The sequence below is a fragment of the Theropithecus gelada genome, chromosome 1, assembly GCF_003255815.1.
Source record: "Theropithecus gelada isolate Dixy chromosome 1, Tgel_1.0, whole genome shotgun sequence".
NCBI classification, from domain to species: domain Eukaryota; kingdom Metazoa; phylum Chordata; class Mammalia; order Primates; family Cercopithecidae; genus Theropithecus; species Theropithecus gelada.
In genome coordinates this window covers 32247656-32266120 of record NC_037668.1, presented here as the reverse complement: position 1 = coordinate 32266120, position 18465 = coordinate 32247656, and the positions used below count along the sequence as shown (strand labels likewise).

Here is an 18465-nt window from a genome sequence, read left to right as displayed (position 1 = left end):
AGGGGAAGGAGGGGCAGGCAGGGATGGCTCAGGCAAGGCCCGGGGTTCGAAGAGTTTGCGAGCTCTGGGCAGACCCTGTAGCTCAGCCCCGCCATGGCTAGCAGGCTGTCGGCAAAGTCAAGAACAGACAGAAGGAAAATCCACTGGGAGAGATGGTAACAGTTTAGAATTGAGGTGGGGGAGGAGGCCAAGGAGGGTGGCGGTGGGGGCCCTGAGCTGTCCCCATCTCGCACTCACACTCCTTTGCCTGCTCCAGCCTCTGCCCTGGCATCTGACCCTGGGTGAGTCTGGGCAGCCTGGCCCCTGGGAGAGAGTCCTCAGGCCTCTGCTCTGCTGTCCCGGGTCAGACACTTACTGTCATCATCTCCCAGAACTTCCCCTGCCAAACCCAACGCTGTCTCCAGCTGTCCAGCTGCGAGCCGTCTGGAGCGGGGCAGTGGCCAGCCTGCTGGACTTGGGGTCAGGGGAGGTGGGAGGGGCATCTGCTCTGTCTGGGATGTTCTAGAAACAGATTCTGTGTGCTCCTCTCCAGCCTGTGCTTGTGGCCGCGTGAGGCTGGGGGAGGGGAGAAGTTGCTGTGACCTTTGGGGCCTGGGAGGCTCGGGAGCCCTGGCTTAGTGAGGAGGGAGGGTGGCTGCACCTGTGCACAGTCCCCGCTGGCTCCCGGATCCTGCTCCCTTCTGACTTTTGCCGTGGTTTCTGTGAAAGGGGCTCCACTGGGCTGGCGGAAAGCCCCAGAGGCTCCAGGACGAGCCAGGTGCAGGTGGAGTTGGACAGGACAAGGGGAGGAGAACCCCCTCCTAGACCCGGGATGAGGAGGGGCCCGGCTGCCATGCCGTCTCTCATGCAGGGCCCCCACCCTTGTCCACTCCAGGTGTGGGAGGCCCCGGGACTTGGCCACCTCCACACGTTGGAGCTGGAGGTTCCCAACCACCGAGGAGCCTGTCCCAGGTGGGATGCAGGAGGAGCAGGGCAGCTTACGTTTCCCCACCTGGGGCGGCCTGTGCAGTCCCTCAGAAGGGTCCACTCAGCCCCCACCCAGGGCTGCTCACCGGCGGGGACTGGGGTGTCAGGGTTAAGACCAGACCCCGCTACCTGGCCTCTGGCATTGTGGGGTGCCTGTGCTGAACCGATTTCACCTCAGCCCTGGGGAAGCAGTGCACCCCTCTCAGGCTGGTGTCCCCGGGGCTGGGAGTCCCTGCAGAGGCAGCACCAAGACCCGCAATGAACACAGGCGCCCCCCGGCCCCTGAAACTCGCCTGCTGTAACGGATGGGGTGGGGGCCTGTGTGTCCTGGGGAGAGGGCTGGCCCCCTCGCCAAGCCATGGGACCCAGGCAACTTCCTTCTCCCCCAAGAGCCTTGTATATGCTCCCCTTTAAAGTGGGGGTGCCCACCCACCTAGGGTAGGGAGGAAAGGGAGGGTCACTGTCCAGTGACCCGAGTCATCCCCCCGAGGTCAGCCTGGACCCGGCCCTGAGTGCCACCTGCCCCCTCACCACCCTGCCCCCAGCTCCAGGTGGGCCCCTCTGCCCCACTGTTCCTCGGCCCAAGCCCGCTCGTCTCCCCAGTTGCTGTATGGGGTCTGAAACCCCACTCCTTGATGGTGTGTGGGAAGCCATGGGTCTGCCAGGCCAGGGCTGGTGCCGGGCCTTGGGGGGGCGTGGTGTGGCTCCCAGGTGGCCTCAGTGCCCGTGGCTGGGAACGCCAGGCAGAGCAGAGTGAGAGGCCCAAGACCCTGCTGGGGGCCTGGGCTGGGGGCTGCCTGGCAGGTTCCCAATGCTCCAGGGCTGCGGTTGTGTGGCACACTCCCCAGGCTGGCCAGCGTCTGCTGGTGTTGGGGCCTGTTCCAGCAACCTCTGCATGAGGGCAGGCTCTTGCCGTGGCCCAGGCTGCTGCGTGAAGGGTCCCTCCTAGGAGGAGCTCCACTGACCCTGCCCAGGCCAGCCCAGGGAAGCCAACAGAGAGGCCCCAGGGCCCCCTGCACAAAGGCTGTGCTCCGGAGTTGAGAGCACCTGTTATGGGGTGCAGACGGTGCTTGGGGGCAGAGGGGACGGGTATCGCCCTGTAGCCCCACGAGTCCCTATTCAGGTCTGTGGGCTGCAGAGCCTGGTCAGGCTGGCTGCTGTGATGCTGCGGGAGAGGGTTAGCCTGACGCTTGGGCCTTCCATGTCTCTCTCAGCCTGGGGTGGTGGGAGGCCCCATAATGGGGTCCCTGGCAGGTGTGTGTCAGGCCCCGGAAAACAGAATGACCACACTCCCCCTTCCTGTGTCACCAAGTGGTGTGGCGCTCAGAGGCCCTCCTGCAGTCGAGCGGCTCTGGGTGGTAAACGGACTTCCCACTCCCCATGGCCCGAGCTCGGGGTCTCGTGATTCGTGTTCTGAGGCTGCTGGCCTGTGTTTATGCCCCTCGAGGGCTGACGCGGGCTGGGCGTCCAGTCACGGCAGGTGGTGGGCCTCTGGAATGTCAACTCCATGACAGACACTGCCGAACCCAGCACGGTGTCGGCAAACACATTAGTCCCGGGCCTCGACCCGTATCCCTTCAGGAGGTGTTGGAATCTCTCTGCCAGGGGTCCCTACGGACGGGAAAGGTCTTTGCCATCTGGCAGAGCTGGCCAGAGGCAGGGGCATGGACCGGATGACCCGGGGCCAGCCAGGAGACTAGACGGCATCTCGGCCAGGGACCGGGCCACAGACCCCGCCTCCCAGCAGCAGTAATGCTTCCTCTCCTGCCCGATCCCTGGCCTCGCCCCCCCCCGTACCGTCTGAGGGTTCTCACCCGCAGCCCTGCGTGTTTGGGATGGCTGGGGCTCCGAGTCACCGTGTGGCCAAGGGGGCTCTGCCAGGGGCCAAGAGCCTGCTGTGTTTTCTCTGTCCCTCTGCCAGCCCAGCCTCCCCCGAAAACGCAGCCTTGCCGAGCGCGTGAGTGAGCGCGTGGCTCAGGGGGTGCGTGAGCACCAACGCAGGATTCGGGCCATTCCGGAGCAGGGAAGGGCTGCGTTGCTTGGCCACTCACAGGGCAGTGTGTGGCAGGTTGATGGGGTGGGCCCAGAACCCACTCGCAGTGATGACTGGGCCCCATGAAGCTCGGAGTGAGTGCTGGCACAGGAGCCTGGCCTCAGGGTGCCTTGGCCCTGGCCCCGGGAGCATCTCCAGGCCAGTGTGTTTGTCGTGTTCTGGGAGACTGGCCTGGGGCAGGAGCTGAGCTCTGCTCTGCTGGGCTGGGCAGTCCGGAGAGGGCTCATCTCCCAGGTGAGGCTGGATGCCTGCCACTGCTTTTGCCATTTCCTGGGCAGGGCGTGGCTCTGACATGTGCCCACCCTCCTCCCAGGACTCTGGGCAGGTGGGCTCAGGCCTGTGCGTGACGGAGCTGGCAGGCCCTGGGGAGGAATTTGCACTCCACTGCAGAGCTCCTGCCTGGGCTGCCTGGCCCCGAGCTCACCTCCAGGACGGCCCGGGCTTTCCAGGGAAGCCCCTCTGAGGAGGCCACCACAGAACCAGCCACTGGTGTCAGCGAGGGCCAGGTTTGAGCTTCCCTAAGCTCCTTATTATGTGGCCTTGGGTGAGTCGCTCTGCCCCTCTGAACTCCAGTCTGTCTCTGTAAAATGCGGCAAGTAATGCTCTCAGCCATTACAGTAATCTAAAGGATTTGGGGGAAATGCTCGAGGCCCACGGCCTGGGCTGCAGGGAAACGCCCAGCGCCCAGTCCCAGGCCTGGACAGAGAGAAGAGCCACCCCACCTGCGTAGCCCATCCTCCCCTCGGCCTGGGCTCCCCACCCTCTCCACCTGCCTTCCTCTGCCTCCTCTCGACCATGGTCCTTGGGGACCAGGACCCACATCAGGCTGAGTGGGGGTGGCCAGGACCCTACATCCAGGCCTGGGGACCCCGGCAGGTCTCCATAAGCAGCTCCTCCCTCCACTGCCAGCTGGGTTGGAGTTCAGTCCTGTGAACATTCCACCTGTAAAATGGGTCCAGCCCTTGCGTGAAGCCCATGGTTTGGCTGGAAGACCATAGTGACAACGCACTGGGGAGAAGTGTTCTGTGCTTTTCAGAAGGAGAAAGCCGTGCTGCGTTCGGCCTCCGGGGCCGGGTGGACCCCGCTATCCAGGCCTGAGGGCTGCCTTCGCACACTGGGGCTGGATTCGGCCCCGAGACTGTGCTGCTCCCACCCCAGCTGACCTCTCCTTCCAGGAGATAAGGAGGGATCGTGGGGAAGGGGACAGCCAGGGGTGGGGGGAGGTGGCCAGGCAGGGGCTGGGCGGAAGAAGGTGCCTTCTCTGGTGGAAGTGGCAGCTCTTCCTTCTCGGTGCCAGACCCCGGCTCTCAGCTGCTCCTTGGCTGCGGGGGCTTCCAGGGTGGAGGTGGGTCTTCATTGGAGTGTCTGTGGGATGCCAGTGGGCTGTGTGGGATGCCACCCTTGTCAGAAGCAAAGGGACCTGCTGTAAGGGGGTGAGCTCAGGGTAGCACAGACCACCAAAGAGACTCCATCGCAGTGCCCCTAGGGAGTCCCTGTGCCCGGGAGTCTGTCGCTCTGCCCTTCCCACCCATCCCTGCCCACTCTCTGCTGCCACTGTGGGCTTGGCCTTTCACACTCTTGCCTGCTGCCTGAGGGCACTGCCAGGTTCCCACTGTCCCCAGGGAGAGGAAGGCATGTGGGAAGTGACCGAGGGCCACGGACTAGGAAGCCTGGGTGCTGACCGGCTGCCTCCCTCAGGCCAGCTGTGCCTCTCCCAGGGAGCCCAGGCAGGGGAGAAATGAGTAGGCAAAGGGCCCTGATTTGGACCCTGGTCCTGGCACCCAGGGCAGGTACCCGCATGTCTGCCTGCACTCCACGAGGGCCTTGGTGCTGGAGCTTTTTCTCTGACCTTCCTGTGGGAGCAACACTTTGTCCCACCCATGGCAGGGCCTCCACCCAGGAAAACGGCATTTCCACGGGCGTCTCCCAGGAGGTTTTAGTGCTTTCAGGACTTTGTCACTTCCCGGGACAGTGTACTCTTGCTGAACTGGAAGAGAGGGCATGGTGGCCGAAAGCCCCCGCAAGCTCTGTGTGACCCACACTCCATGCCAAGTCTGGGCAGCAGCCCTGCTCCATGACGTTAAGTGCTGAGGCCCCCCATGGGGCAGTGCCATGGGGGATTTAAAGAGTGAAGCAAGAGGCTCAGGGAGCACAGGAGCATTTGCAGAGTCAGAGCTGGAGGGTGGCAGAGGGGATAGATGCCCAGAGCCCCTTGAAGTCCAGGGCAACCTCCAGGGCCCCATCCTGCACCTGGCCCCACCCAGCCCTGATGCCTGGGCTGCTGGCTGTTCGGCCCCAGGATGCCATCTGCCCTTTCTAGCTGGTGGCTTCTCTGGATGTGGAAGAGGTTTCTTACTCATTCCCAGTCCCCGTGCCAGCAGCGCCTGGCACTTAGTGGGTATTCCACAAACATCTGGTGCCGTGACCTGAATGTCGGTGTCCCTGTAATATTCCTGTGTTCAGATGGACTCCCCAGTGTGATGGTGTGAAGAGGTGGGGCCTCGTAGGCAGTGAGGGGGCCAGGAAGGCTCTGCCCTGGGGAATGGGATTACTGCCCCAGAAAAGGTCGGAGGGAGCGGTTCCCCTTCTGCCCTGTGAAGCTGCCTGGGAGGAGGCACAGGGCTGGTCTGCTGTGCCTGGATCTTGGACTTCCCAGCCTCTGGAGCTGTAAGACATACGTCCAGGGGTTTGTAAATTACCCAGACTAAGGCATCTTGTAGGAGCAGCAGGAGTGAACAAGCGAACACAGTTGTGGGGCAGGCTGCCCTCGCAGGGAAAGAGATGGAGGCTGGAGGTGTGGCGAAGCCTCGGCGTCCCTCGCGCATGGGCCCTGCCCAGGCCTGAACCTGGGCCTTCTGGTTGCAAAGCTGGGGCCACGTTCCTGCGGGTGGCTGAATCTGGGCCACCCCAGGCCAACATTCTTCAGCTGGCTGTCTTCCCAATGCAGCGGGAAGCCCGGCTGCAAAGTGTGTTCCTTTCAGGCAGGATGGCAGCATTTCCGACAGGGCATCTGTGGTCAGAGGCCTCCTCCGTCCGAGGCGCTGTGAGTGAAAAGCTTTCATTTCCTGACTCTAATGAGCAGACCCTGGCAGGCACGTTCTCAGTTAAGGCCAAGCCGGGAAAATAATAGCCTTCAACATCAGCGGTGAGAGCCCGCCCAGCAACAGAAAGACAAGAGGCTTTCTCTGACTGCCCAGAACCGGGACGCTGGGGCGGTTTCTCCGAGCACACCCTGAGCCGGGCAGCCTGCAGGCGTCTGTGGCTGTGCTTCAGATGAACACAGAGGGCTGAAGGGCCGGTGGGTTTAGGCAGCAGCCCGGAAGGCCTGGGTTTGGATCCCAGCCCTGATGGTGGACAGGTGCGACCCCGGGGGCCTGCATAACTCTCAGAGGCTGCAGTCCTCAGACTCGGAGCTTGGGGAGGCTCAGTGGACACCCTCACATGGCGAAGCTCAGCACACCCTGGGAGCCTGGCCTGGCCGGGGAGCCATCTGTTGGGAAGATAAGCCTGCACCTGGGAAGGTGACCAGTGATGCTTCAGGCAAGGCCTTGCCCTGGTCCTAGAAGCTTCTGCCACCAAGTCAAGGGCCTCCTGGGCTGGGGAAACCGAGGCGTCAGGTAGCCACTTTCCTCTAGTCCTCCCGGAAGCCCCAGTGGCCCCAGCTTGGTTTCCCAGGGGCTACTCACGAGGAGGCTGGAGCGATTGCACTCCAGAGTCCAGGGCTGTGAACTCTCAGAGCTGCGGATGCCTCAGGAGGGCAGGTGCCTCCTGCATGACCCAGGCCCAGTCACGTTCCCCCTGTGCCTCCTGAGAGTGGAACCCACCGTTCCCTCCTGGCAGGGCCGAGGCGCTGAGCCAGGTGTGTGCGGGTGGGGCCGTGTTGCTAGGAAGGAGACACCCTGCTGAGCCCCTGAGCCTCCCCCTCTCCCGTCGTGTTCTCTCTACTTTTATCTCCCACACCCACCCCGGCCCCTCCCCATGCATTTCTGCTGGCCCCGTCTGGCCTTTCTGTCAGGGGTCCAGCCTCCTGATGGCAGGCCACTGCTGCCTGTGTCCCCGGCCACTGCTCCTCTCTAGGCCTTGGATCTGTAGTGACACTGCACCTTAGACCCAGCGCCCTGGGCTGCCTCCCCACCACACCCCATCTCTTCCCCAGGGCACCCTTGAGCATTGGATTTGGCCCAGGCCTTTCCCCGATTCTCTACCCCTCACCCCGGGATCCTGCAGGGCTCTTGACCCCACTGAGGCCTCAGCCAAACCCCCAAATTCTGCCTCGAATTCTCCACCTCCCCCAGACTAGCCAGACGTAGCTCTAGGGGTCGGGGAGGTGGGCTGTGCAAGGAGGCAGAGGGCAAGAGCTTCCCTTCCCTGGAGAGAAAGCAGTGCTCAAGGCCGTGAGATGCCTGGAATGACCAGACCTCTAGGGCCCCAGCACTTCCCGTGGGAGACCTGGAGGGGAGGGTGTGGATGCTCCGAGCCTCAGGACTGATCACGAGTCCAGGCAGGGAAGCCCAGTGGGTTAGAGCTTTGCTTCTCTGCATTCTGTGTAGACACAGGGTATCCTGAGCTGGGCCCGTGCAGCGGGCATGCCAGTGGCCTTGGGGACTTGAGGACTTCTGGGATGGCTGCCCAGGAGTGATGGGCCAGGGCGAACTCCATGCATGGACTGGGGAGGGAGAGCCACACTGGGGGCCTCAGAGGCAGAGGAGGGTGGCATAGGGGCCTCAGAGGCTGATGGCCAGGCCCTGCCAGCTGCAGGCTTGGGCAGCTTCGAAGGCAGCACAGGCTGCTGGCTGGGCCCTGGGCACAGGGTGTGATCTGGCTGCCACCCCCCGACCCCGGCGTTCTGTGAGCAGGTTCTGTTCTGCTTCCGGTGGAGAGAGGTCAGCAGCAGTGACACACTGGGCCCCGGGGTTGCTGGAAGCCAGCCTGGCGATGTACCCCGGCCACCAACTATTGGTTCATTTGAGCTGGCCAGGTGCCTGCTGTGGGCCAGGCCCTGAGCACCATGTGGCATGTCTGGGCTGGGCTTCCAGGCACGCAGCTTCTGCTAAAACTCCCTGCCTGGCACCTGGGCCTTCCCTGAACACCCCCAACCTCTTCTGCTGCCTTGCCCAGCCATCCTGCACCCACCCCATATGGCCTCCAACAAGCCTGTTCATGTCCCTGAAAATGTCATGTCCAAAGGCCAGCTGAGCGCCACCTCCTCCAGGAAGCCTCCCGGATCACTCCTCTGAGTGCAGTGTGAGACCTGCGAGTGCAGTGTGAGACGTCCTCTTGCCTGTCTGCAGTCTCCGTTCCCCTGGCAGCTCTGATGTCCCAGCGAGAGTCTGGGCTCTGGGGCGTGGGGCTGGCCTTGCCTGGGGACTACATCCCCAGCGGGTGCTGTGTCAGCCCTCGAGGGCTCAGGTGTCCCTGGGCCTTGCACAGCTGGATGGGAAAGAGCCTGGCAACAGAGAACCACAGACAGCGCGGTCACACACACGCACACATGCTCTGCTGGCCCGCAGCGGAGTCTTACCGGGACAGACCAGGCCTCGGGCTCTCGGGGGCGGCTCTGGGAGTCTGATGCCTCCCTCAGAGCCGGGAGACAGGGCCGTTCTATCCTGGGCTCAGCCGGGGACTGGTGTGTACAAGAGAAGGGGGCTTCCCCCTGTTTCTGCCTGGCCCCAGCCAGGGACAGCTGCAGTCAGGAATGGCAGCTGGGCTCACGGAAACAGCGGTGGTTTCGATTTTCCTTCCTCTGGCTTGGGTGAGGAGTGGAGGGACAGGGTAATGGGTTTACCATGAGGCTGACGTTGGAACGGTTTGGGGAGGCCCTGCCAGGCCCTGTGTGCTCTGAGGCCGGGTGGGGGCCCCTCTGCTTCTGATACAAGCTCTGTGGTGGCAACAGTGAGAGAAGGGGTGGGAGGAACGTTGGGGAGGCCATTCTGCTCTGTCTCCACAGGGAGGCAGCTTGGACTGTGTGAGACCCCAGGCCACAAATGGACCTCCTGCTCTGGGCTGGGCTCTGGAGGTCCAGAGTTGGAAACCGCCGGGCAGGTCCACATGCCACTCACGGAGGTAGGGTGGCATGGGAGGGCTTTGGGGCTTAGGAGCCTTGAGCCCTTGAAGGCAGATTAAAGAGAAGCTTGAGAGTGGCCTCCTTCTAGCAACTTCCTGGCCATGCTCTCTGTAGTGGGGGTCAGCAGGTACACACTGACCACTGCCCTGTCCTTGCAGCCCTGTGCCCCTTGCTGCTCTAGGTGGCTCCTTTCCCCGACTCCAAGCCTGGTCCCAGCCCCTCCCAGGCCACCGATCTCCACCCTCCCCCTGCATTAGCTGGGATAGTCTCCACCTGTGTATGGACCAGCACTTTTGCGGGGGACACGCCCTTACCTTCCGGTGTCCATGGCCCACCCCATCATCCCATCCAGACCCCAGATCAGGTCCCCCTACCAATGCATGTGCCCAGGGCAGAAGTGGGATGAGAGGACCAAGAATCTCACACTTGCTTTTAAATGTCATGGCCGGAAGTGATTCCTGTGCCCTCCGCTCATGTGGCCACGCCCACCGTCTCTTGCCTTCTGTGGGAGAGGGAAGAGTGAGCTGCAGGTGTCCGTGAGGGCAGAGCCCAGGGTCTGGTGCCCCCCAGTCACTCGTTCAGGGTCCACCTGCCCACCCGGGAGCACCCCTGGCCTGGCACACAGGGCACACGCAGGCCGTTGTGGGTGGTGGTGATTGCCACTCCACCTGGGTGCCTGCTGGGCCTGTGAACCCTTTCCCTGCAACGTGGCCACCTCAGTCAGGACTATGGACTGTGGCTCCTGGTAGCTTCTCTGAGTGTCACTCCTTCCTCTCATACCCTCAACCTGCCCGCCACCAGCCAAGGGCTTATCTCCTTCCCCCTGTTTCATGCCAGGTGCTGGGTCTGTGATGCCATCCCCAGGGGCCTGGCCAGGTGGGAGATTGCCCGCTGAGGAGGTAGACGGGGCTGGGCACTGGGCTGCCTGGGGCCTTGGCCCCCTTAGGCCCCACTGGCGGCCCCCTCTCCCCATGCCTGAGCCCCTAGGAACCTGGGTGGAGGCAGCCCGCACTGTGCCCACAGCCTCTCTTACTCCCATACCCAGCCCAGCTTTGCCCAACACTAGCTCTGTGTTCAGAGGCCGGGGCAGCATGGACAGCCCGGCATCGTCTCCCTCTCAGGGAGGTAGAGGCACGTGTCCAGGCGCCTGAGCCGCAAGGCCAGAGGGGGGCCTTTGTGGAGCGGGTGTCAGAGGTGAGCACTGAGGGACAGACACACACAACAGTGGGGGTGTTGGCTGAACCCCGTCCACTTTCAGGCTCTAGTTTTGCCTGAAGTTCTAGAGTCAGGGCCCAGCCCCAAGGGGGAGCAGTGACATTTGGGGGTGGCATTGGCCCTCACCCTGGCCTGGGTCCTGGCAGGAGCCCGGTGGCCGCCCAGTTTGGAGAGAGAGGAGAAGCTGGAGCCAGCCACTGGGGGCTGGGAGAGCCTTCTGCTGACACACACACATTCCCAGGCACAGACGCCGGCTGCATTTCCACATCGGGAAAGCATTTCCCAAACAGCTTCCAGACCCCACAGGCTCCGGCCGGGATGTGTTCGGTGGCGGCACTGAGTGGGGGAGGGGTGTTGCGGGTGCAGCCTGGGCCTCGGAGGCGCTCTGCCCCGGTGTGCTGCTGCCCCCCACAGCCACGCCCGGAATCCTGCCTAGCCTAGCAAGAGGGACGGCCCAGAGCCCGCCGCACCCCAGAGCTTCAGCTGGGGCTCATGTATACTCCAGCCCTCCCGGGCTGTGGGGACCTGGATGGACATCTCAGTCGGGTGGGGCAGTGCCACCGTACCCCAGAGCCACGTCCTGCCCGTGGTGGGCACACAAATCGTTGTTGAATGAAAAGCTAAATGAATGAGCCAATGAAGGGGTGTGGTAGAGGAGGGTGGGCAGGGGTGGGGGGTCCAACCTAGGGTGGGCCGGCCAGCCGGGCAGGCCTTGCAGAGGTGACCACTGAGTCAGTGTCTTTGCAGGGTGCATCGGAGTTCATGGTCTGTTGGGCAGGAGGAAGTGTGGGTGTCTAGACTACCACGGAAGGCTCGTTCAGGGAGGCCAAGGCCACCAGAGGACGACTGGAGCCAGGGTGTGAAGCCAGAGCTGCCTAGAAACACTTTGCCCAGGCCCCAGGGATGCCCCCTTGGGGAGGTACAGCACTGATCCCTGCCCGACAGTCTGCCCGGTGCCTGCCATGACCTGGGGAGGGTAATGAGCAGGAGAGACCATGTGCCCAACCACAGGGGCGCCTGTGGGTGCCCGCCAGAGCCACTCCCTTGGAGGAACCCGAAGGAGGTGGCCCAGTGAGGACAGGATTTGGGGGAGAGTCTGACCTGGGCCTCCTGGGCTGCGCTTCTCTTCCCTGCGTGGCCCTGGGGAAGCCATTTCTCCTCTGGAAATTGGCTTAGCAAAACCACAGGAGAATGTCCCAGGAGCCGTGGGCAGAGGGCAGGACCCAGGGCCACTGCGGGGGCAACCACACTGGGGTTCCACCTGGGCAGAATGAGGGTTTAATCATGGGCCTGCATGTGAGGGCAGAGGGGAGGTGGGCAGGTGGGCGCGGGGCAGCAGAGGAGGGAAAGGGGAGCGGAAGTGGGGGACTCCAAGCTATGGGGTAGGAGGAGCCTGTGTGGGGCCAGGGTAGGCTGTGTGGGGGTCCAGGGGGCTGGGTGAGCGGAGAGGGGCAGCCTCCCTGCTGCCTGTCAGATGAGGGTGTCTGATGCGAGCAACCCTGAGGGTGAGATGGGGATGTGATCCCAGGAGGCTCCCATAGCTCCTGGGGGCTTCGGGGCAGAAAAGATAATTTCCTTTGCCTGAACTTGTTGGCAGGAAGCTTCCCGAAGGCCTCGCTGCGCTGTGACAGCTGCTCCCTGGAGGCTTGCTCTGCTCTGTTGGCCGCCCTCCCCTGCCTGGACCCCGCGGCCACGGTGGTGGTGACACACCTGGTCCTGGTTCTCCTTCCCAAGTCACATGTCTCATTGCTTCAGGGCCCCTGAGCTGGTCTCATTCCAGCCTCTGCCCATGCACAGATGAGGAAACTGAGGCCAGAGAGGCCCTGGGATGTGGCCATGCCATACAGCCCTTCCGTGCGCCAGGAGCTGCCTCTGTGGCCCCAGTTCTGCGCTGGGTACTGGGCACACGGGCTGTGGTAGCCCAGCCCTCACCCTGGATGGATGTGGGATTTGGAGTCCAGATGAATGGAAGGGGTGATGGTAGCCCCAAGGGGAATGGGTGGGCCGGAGCGGTGGCCCCCAGATGGCTCTGGTGGGGTGCTGAGGTGGGGGTATGGAGGTGATGGCTATCAAGGGAGAGGGCCAAGGCTCAGGTCCATGGCTGGCTTCCAGGATGCCTCTGGACTATGGCTGTGTCCACCATGGCTTAGGAGGTGGACAGGTCCCAGGATGTCCCCTGCCCTCTGAGAATCAGCTCTGGACACTGTCTCTCCCATGGGTCTCTGCATGGCCTTGGGGTGTCTGCAGGAGCAAGGGGCCGGGAAGGGGCATGGTCAGGCCTCCAGACTCGGCCTCCCACTCCCACGTTTGTTGACTTTTATGGACCCTCAGTCAAGTGCTTTTCCCATAGGAGTGAGGTACTATTGTTACAGATGGGGAAACGGAGGCACAGAGCGTTTCCATGGCTCACCTGGGGCCTCAGTTCTTACTAGTAGAGCTGGGGCTATTCAACAGAAACAGAATGTAAGCCACACATGTAAGCCACACACACTGTCTCACAGTTTCTCAGGGCCACGCCGGAAAAGCAAAAGTAAATAGGTGAAATTGATTTTAATACTATATTTTTGTTTAACGTAATAGGTGCAAATATGATCCTTTTCAGCATGCAGTCCATATAAAAATGGCTCACCAGGTAGTTCTCTTCTACTCATTCTTCCTAAGAACATACTAACTGAGATGGTGACGTGTGACGCTAGCACACATGTCCATTGGGACAAGCCACAGTGCACGGCTCAGTGGTCTTTGGGGCTTGTGGGCTCCGGCTGGCCCTAGACTCTGGGCACCTGCCCTTTCCTGCTCAGGGCCTCACGCAGTGGCTCCTGGGCTCCTTCCTCCTCCTCGAGACAGCACGAGGCAGGAGCCCTTTCCCAGGTGGGCAAGACTTGGGGGACAGCGTGCGATCCTGAGGGTGTGGCTGGTGCCTCCCGCTTCCTGTGGGTTTCTTCCTCCTCCCATGACCCCGGAGTCTGGAGGGTGTCAGAGTGGGGCCTGCATGAGCTGGGAGACAGCCTTCGAGGGCCTCTTGAGGGACCTTCCCCAGATGGGGTGCTGATGGAGGACCCCAGCCCCGTCGCCTGTTGGTGAGGGTGACTGGAGTCAGAGGTGCAGGGATTCTGTTGCCCAGGCTCCTGCCGAGTACTGGGCCCCGTCCTGCAGCAGGTGGAGAGGCACAGAGACCAGGGAGAGCTCGCAGGGCGCAGAGCGGCCGGCTGTGCACCTCCCGGAGGATGGATGCTGCCTCTGCGGCCCGTGCCTTTGCAGGCCTGGCCTCTGATGTCTTCCCCTGTACCCCTCTCAAGCCTGGCCCCCACCTCCATGGAAACTGCTGGACTGAGGCCCTGTTGGACTGTGGCTGCGGAGGGCGGGACCCTCGAGCTTCTGTTGGCACTTGCTGGTGAGCCCTTGGCAATGAGATGCACATTACGGTCATAAATGATGTCGCCCTGCGTGGAAGGCACCTTCAAACCGCCCCGTCAGCCTGTCTATCCGTGAGATTGACGGAGGCTGCTCATAGCCAGGGCTCAGAGGCTGACGGGAGGGGCTCCCTAGGAGGCCCCGCAGACAGGCAGGGCCCAGGCAGGCCCGTTTCTGCAGAGTGTTGGGGGCCGAGGGGGCGGGCTGTCCTCTGGATGGCGGACAGGACGGGGCAAGGTGAGACAGGCTGGGACTGGGTGGGGCCTCTTCTTTCCCACGTGCTCAAGGGTGGCCCCTCAGCCCTTGCTCCCAGGTGCCTTGGATCAGCAGAGACTGCTCTCTGCCACATCTTAGCACTGGGCAGGCTTCTAAGGGGGTGGGTCTCGGTTGGCAGGCAGGCCCCTGGCTGTAGTGGAGAGTGGAGAGAAGGTGGAGGCTGGAGGCTTTGCTGGGATGGGCTGCCTGCTTCCCTGAGTTGCCCGGGCTAGAGTCCTGCTCAATTGAATTTGACCTGAGGACAGCATCCTAGTCTGTCTGGGCCTCAATTTCCTCACCTCTAAAATGGGGACAGTAGTCCTCCCCTGCAGGGAATGGTGAGGATGGTGCTGTGTCTCCAGAACCCGGGGCCTGGCATGGCAGCTGCAGCTGAGGTTGGCAGTCCTTCCCCGTAGCTCTACCCGCAGCTCTGCTCCTGACCTGGGCTTGCCCAGATACAGGGCCTGCTGGCCCAGGGAGCATGAACCCTCCTTCCTGACAGCTGGAAGATGTCCCCAAGCTTTCTGTCTCTGCAGTGGCCCCAGTCACGTGGCTTTGTGCCCACTGCTCACCTATTGTCCTGTGAGAGGAGATACAGGCTGTGTCTCTGGGGACAGGCTGAGCTCCAGGGACGCTTCTCCTGCCTTTCGGAGGGAGATTTTTGGGCCTTCCTGGAAAGGCTGGGAACAGTGTGGGCGGGCGCCCAGTCCTTTTGTGGACCCTCACCGCCAGTGCTGGAGGTGGTGCTGGGCTGGACCCAGGCAGGGATCACTGCTGAGGGTCATTGAGCACCCCAGCTTGCTGGTCAAATCTCTTCCATCTCCATGGAGGCTAGCAGTGGGAGCCCAGTGACCCCCCCCCAAGGATAGGTGCAAGAAGGGGCTCAGAGAGGATGGGGGGCTCGGGGAACTTTGGTCCAAGCTGGAATCACAACCCTGGCTCTCCTGCAGAGGTTAAGTGCTGGACAAGGCTCTAATATGTGGTTCCTTCTGTTGCCGACCCTAGGAGGACTGCCTCCCCCAGGCTACGCCCTCGAGGAGCATGGGGATCCAGGGCTCTGGGGTGGGAAGCACCTCCGTGGCCTTTGCAGCCTGACACCTGGCCACTGCTGGCTACCCTGCGGGCAAGTTCTCCCTGCTCTCTGTCCATCACCACCTGCTGCAGGGATGCCAGGGTCCCTCCAAGTACAGGCCCTGGGCCAGGGGAGGGCAGGACAGAGCAGGCACTGGAGGTGGGGACTGGGGACTGGGGCTGCCTCAGCCCCGGTGTTTCCACATCGGTGCTGCAGTTTCAGGCCCGTTCCCCATCTTCCCCACCCTTGTCAGAGTTCTGCCCCACCAGCCGCCTCTGCAGGCCCCACCCCCACAACGCCTGGCCAGGACGACTCCCTTTGCTGCTCTGGCTTCTTTTCCGTGTTGGCTCCAAGAACACACATGTTTGTGCATGTGTGTGCCTGTGCGTACGTCCGTGCGTGTCTGTACCTCCTGTGTGCATGTTTGCACACGTGAGTCTGTGTGCCTGTGTCTGTGGGTCGCATGTGGATGCCTGGGTTTGTGCCTAGGTCCCCATCTGTATCTGGGTCCGGGAGCGTGCACTCTGGAATGCGCGGGGCGGGCGGGCCGGCGCGGCCCCCCGGGGAAGGCTGGGCGGAGCTGGGGGCGGAGCTGGGGGCGGGGCCGGGGCGGCCCCCTCGGGCGTCCGCGGACTTGGCCTTTACCTGCGGGGGCGGAGCGAAAGCTGAGAACTTAAAGGCGAAGGGCGGGGCGCGCCGGATCCAGAGCGGCTCCCGGGCGGCGCCGAGCGGAGCGGAGCGGATCCCAGGGCTCGGCTTGCGCACCCGCCTGGAACCCAGAACCACCCCCAGCCGCCTGCCCCGTCGCCCGGCCGCCGGCTTAGGGCGCAGCGCGGCTGGTCCTCGTGCCCTCCCGCCCGCTGGCCTACCCGGCCATGGTGACGTCCCAGGACCGCGGGCTGGCCGCGCTGTGGTGCCTTGGGCTCCTGGGGGGCCTGGCGCGCGTCGCGGGCACGCACTACCGCTACCTCTGGAGGGGCTGCTACCCGTGCCACCTGGGCCAGGCCGGCTACCCCGTGAGCGCCGGTGACCAGAGGCCAGGTGGGCGCCGGGCGAGCCTGGGCAGGGGCGGGCGGGGCCAGGGCGCCTTCTCCCGGGCGCGCTCCCTTTGTTTCCTCTTTTTAAAGTTTGCGCCAAGGCGCTGCCAGCTAGGCTGGAGGGAGCAGGGCGGGGCAGTGCCCTGCTTCGGGGACAGGGCCTGTGGGCGCTGAGAAGTCGGACACCCCCATCCCCTCTCAGGGCTGTCGGCAGAGACTGCTAACGTCCCGGTCCCTTGACCGGAGGAAAGAAAAACATCCCCTGCGTTTATCTGTGGGAGCAGGGTCCCCCGCTCCCCATGGCACTGGCGTTTTGGCAGGTCAAGTGAAAAGGCAGGCTGGAGAGAAAGGCCCTTTGGGACCCCCGGAGCTGAGTCTCCAGGGTCCCCAGAGCTCAGCCCCTTTGGGGTCCTGTCTGTGAATGTGGCAGGTGCCGTTCTTCCTGGAGCCCCACAGGCATGGGCAACTGAGGACCCTGGTGACCTGGGAAGCAGGTTACAGCGCTGTCCTCTTTCCATCCTGCCTCTCTCTGCAGCTGGGATCTGGGGCCTACACTGGGCCCGCCTGCCTCCACGTGGTTGCTTTGAACTCCTGGGATCCACAGAGCTTGGAGCTGGGCACCCTGGGGAATTGGAGGAGGGCTTGTGGGGTGTGCAGCTCCCAGTGAGTCATCAGCTGCATTATCCGGGGTAGGCAGTGGCTGGTGGGGGCCCTGAAATGCCTCCTTAGATACATCACCCCTCCTCAGCTGTTTCCAGTGCTGGTCCGAGCCTCTGCTTCCGTCCTGCCTGAAGGACTAAGCACCACGCCCTCAGTGTGGTAAAGGCTTCCTTCATCCCTGTTTTGGTCACTTGGCCCGGGGGGGTCCAGGCTCTATCTTCGCTGGGTAGGCAGCCTTCCGGCTGGGTGGCTCAGCCAAGGCCAGGTCCACCCACAGTGGCACAAAATGCCTTGCGACTGGGTAGCATCCAAGGCCTCTGGCTGGGTGTTGCTGGGCTCTCCAGAGCTGGGAGCCCCTGTCCTGGTCCAGGCATGCTCCAGCTTTGCGGGGGGAGAAGGAGAAGGAGAGGGAGAAGGTAATGGTGTGTGCTCCCTAGGGGTGAGGACCCCGTGGCATGTGTGGGGGACAAAGCAGGGCTTGGAACTTGATAACTGCCCTGAGCGGAGCTTTCTGGCAGGGGCCCAGAGCCCTCTAAGTTTCCTATAAGTCTAGGCGGGCTTCAGAAGGGATATGTCTTGGGTGGTTTCTGCAGAGGCAGCTGGTTCGAGGCAGCCCAGCCATGCCTGTCCACTTGCCTTTGTAGTCCTGGGCTGGGAGCTGTGGGACGTGGGTGATGGTCGCTGGGGGCCCCGTGGGCTCCCTGAGGCTCCTCCACTCCCCAGCCTGGTAGACACTACAGGTTGCACCAGTCTCCTGGTGAACCAGCCTGTGTTGGCACAGCCGTGTCACCGTGTGCCAGTGTGCTGACGGTTCTGTTGTGAGGCTGCCAAAGTCCATAGTCTCGTATCTAGCCGAGGGCAGCAGCAGGATCCTGGCCCAGCTATTCCTTAAAATAGCTGCTCTCTGAGCCCACTTGTCTCCCACCAGATGGCTCCCCCCAGGTTCATGTCGCAGCTGTCTGGGGCCTGTCTGGCCTGCCACCTTCCCCTTGTGGGGCTTGACCTGGGACTGGGCAGGGACAGTGGATTTGCCTCCAGGCTGGGCCGTTGTCACTGGAATGAGCAGGTTTTGTTGCCTGACTCGTAGGGGCCTCCAAGCTCCTTTCGGCCTTTGCTGGGGCCCTGCCCACCTCAGGCTCAGGCCCTCATACTGGCCTCTGAGTCTCGGGGGCCAGTGCTTCCTGGGGGCCCTGGTCCCACTGCAGGGCTCAGTGGGCAGCACGGTCTGTGTGTAGGTGGCATGGGCTGGTCCTGGAGCACAGGTCTGCAGAGGAGGGAACCCAGGGAGCCAGCTTCTGCAGGGCACGCAGCTCCCGTGAACCTGGCTGTGCGACCAGCCCCGCAGAGGGCACAGGAGCCAGGGGGCTGGGCTGCCAGAGCTGGCACTGGGAGCCCCAATTTCCAGCCCAGATGGTCTGAGTCTCTGTGACTCCTGAGACGACAGTGATGTGCTCTGCAGTTGTGTCCTGTGGGTGCGGTAACAAATAACCATACACTCAGTGCTTAGGACGGCATGGATTTATTACCTGACAGTCCTGCGAGGCCCAGTCCAAAGTGGGCTAAAATCAAGGTGTGGGCAGGGCTGTGCTCCTTCTGGAGGCTCTAGGGGGAGTCTGTCTCTTGCCCCTTTCAACCTGTAGAGGCCGCCCGCATTCCTGGTCTTGTGGTCCCTCCTCCATCCTCAAAGCCTACAGCACACACCTGCCAATCCCTGCCTCCCTCTGACCTC

The 18465-nt window shown here is 63.0% G+C and overlaps 1 protein-coding gene across 5 annotated transcripts in view; it reads left to right on the top strand.

Moving 5' to 3' along the window:
* MEGF6 (multiple EGF like domains 6) overlaps positions 1-18465 on the top strand; it is a 121185-nt gene that overhangs the window by 62163 nt on the left and 40557 nt on the right. For 4 of the 5 annotated variants that reach the window (XM_025362472.1, XM_025362463.1, XM_025362453.1 and 1 more), the window contains exon 1: positions 15754-16080. The exons of the other annotated variant lie outside the window; for it this stretch is intronic. In XM_025362472.1, the coding sequence (XP_025218257.1) occupies positions 15915-16080 (166 nt within the window). In that variant the 5' untranslated portion in view covers positions 15754-15914. Of the gene's footprint in view, positions 1-15753; positions 16081-18465 lie in introns of those variants that run through there. 5 annotated transcript variants of the gene reach the window in all.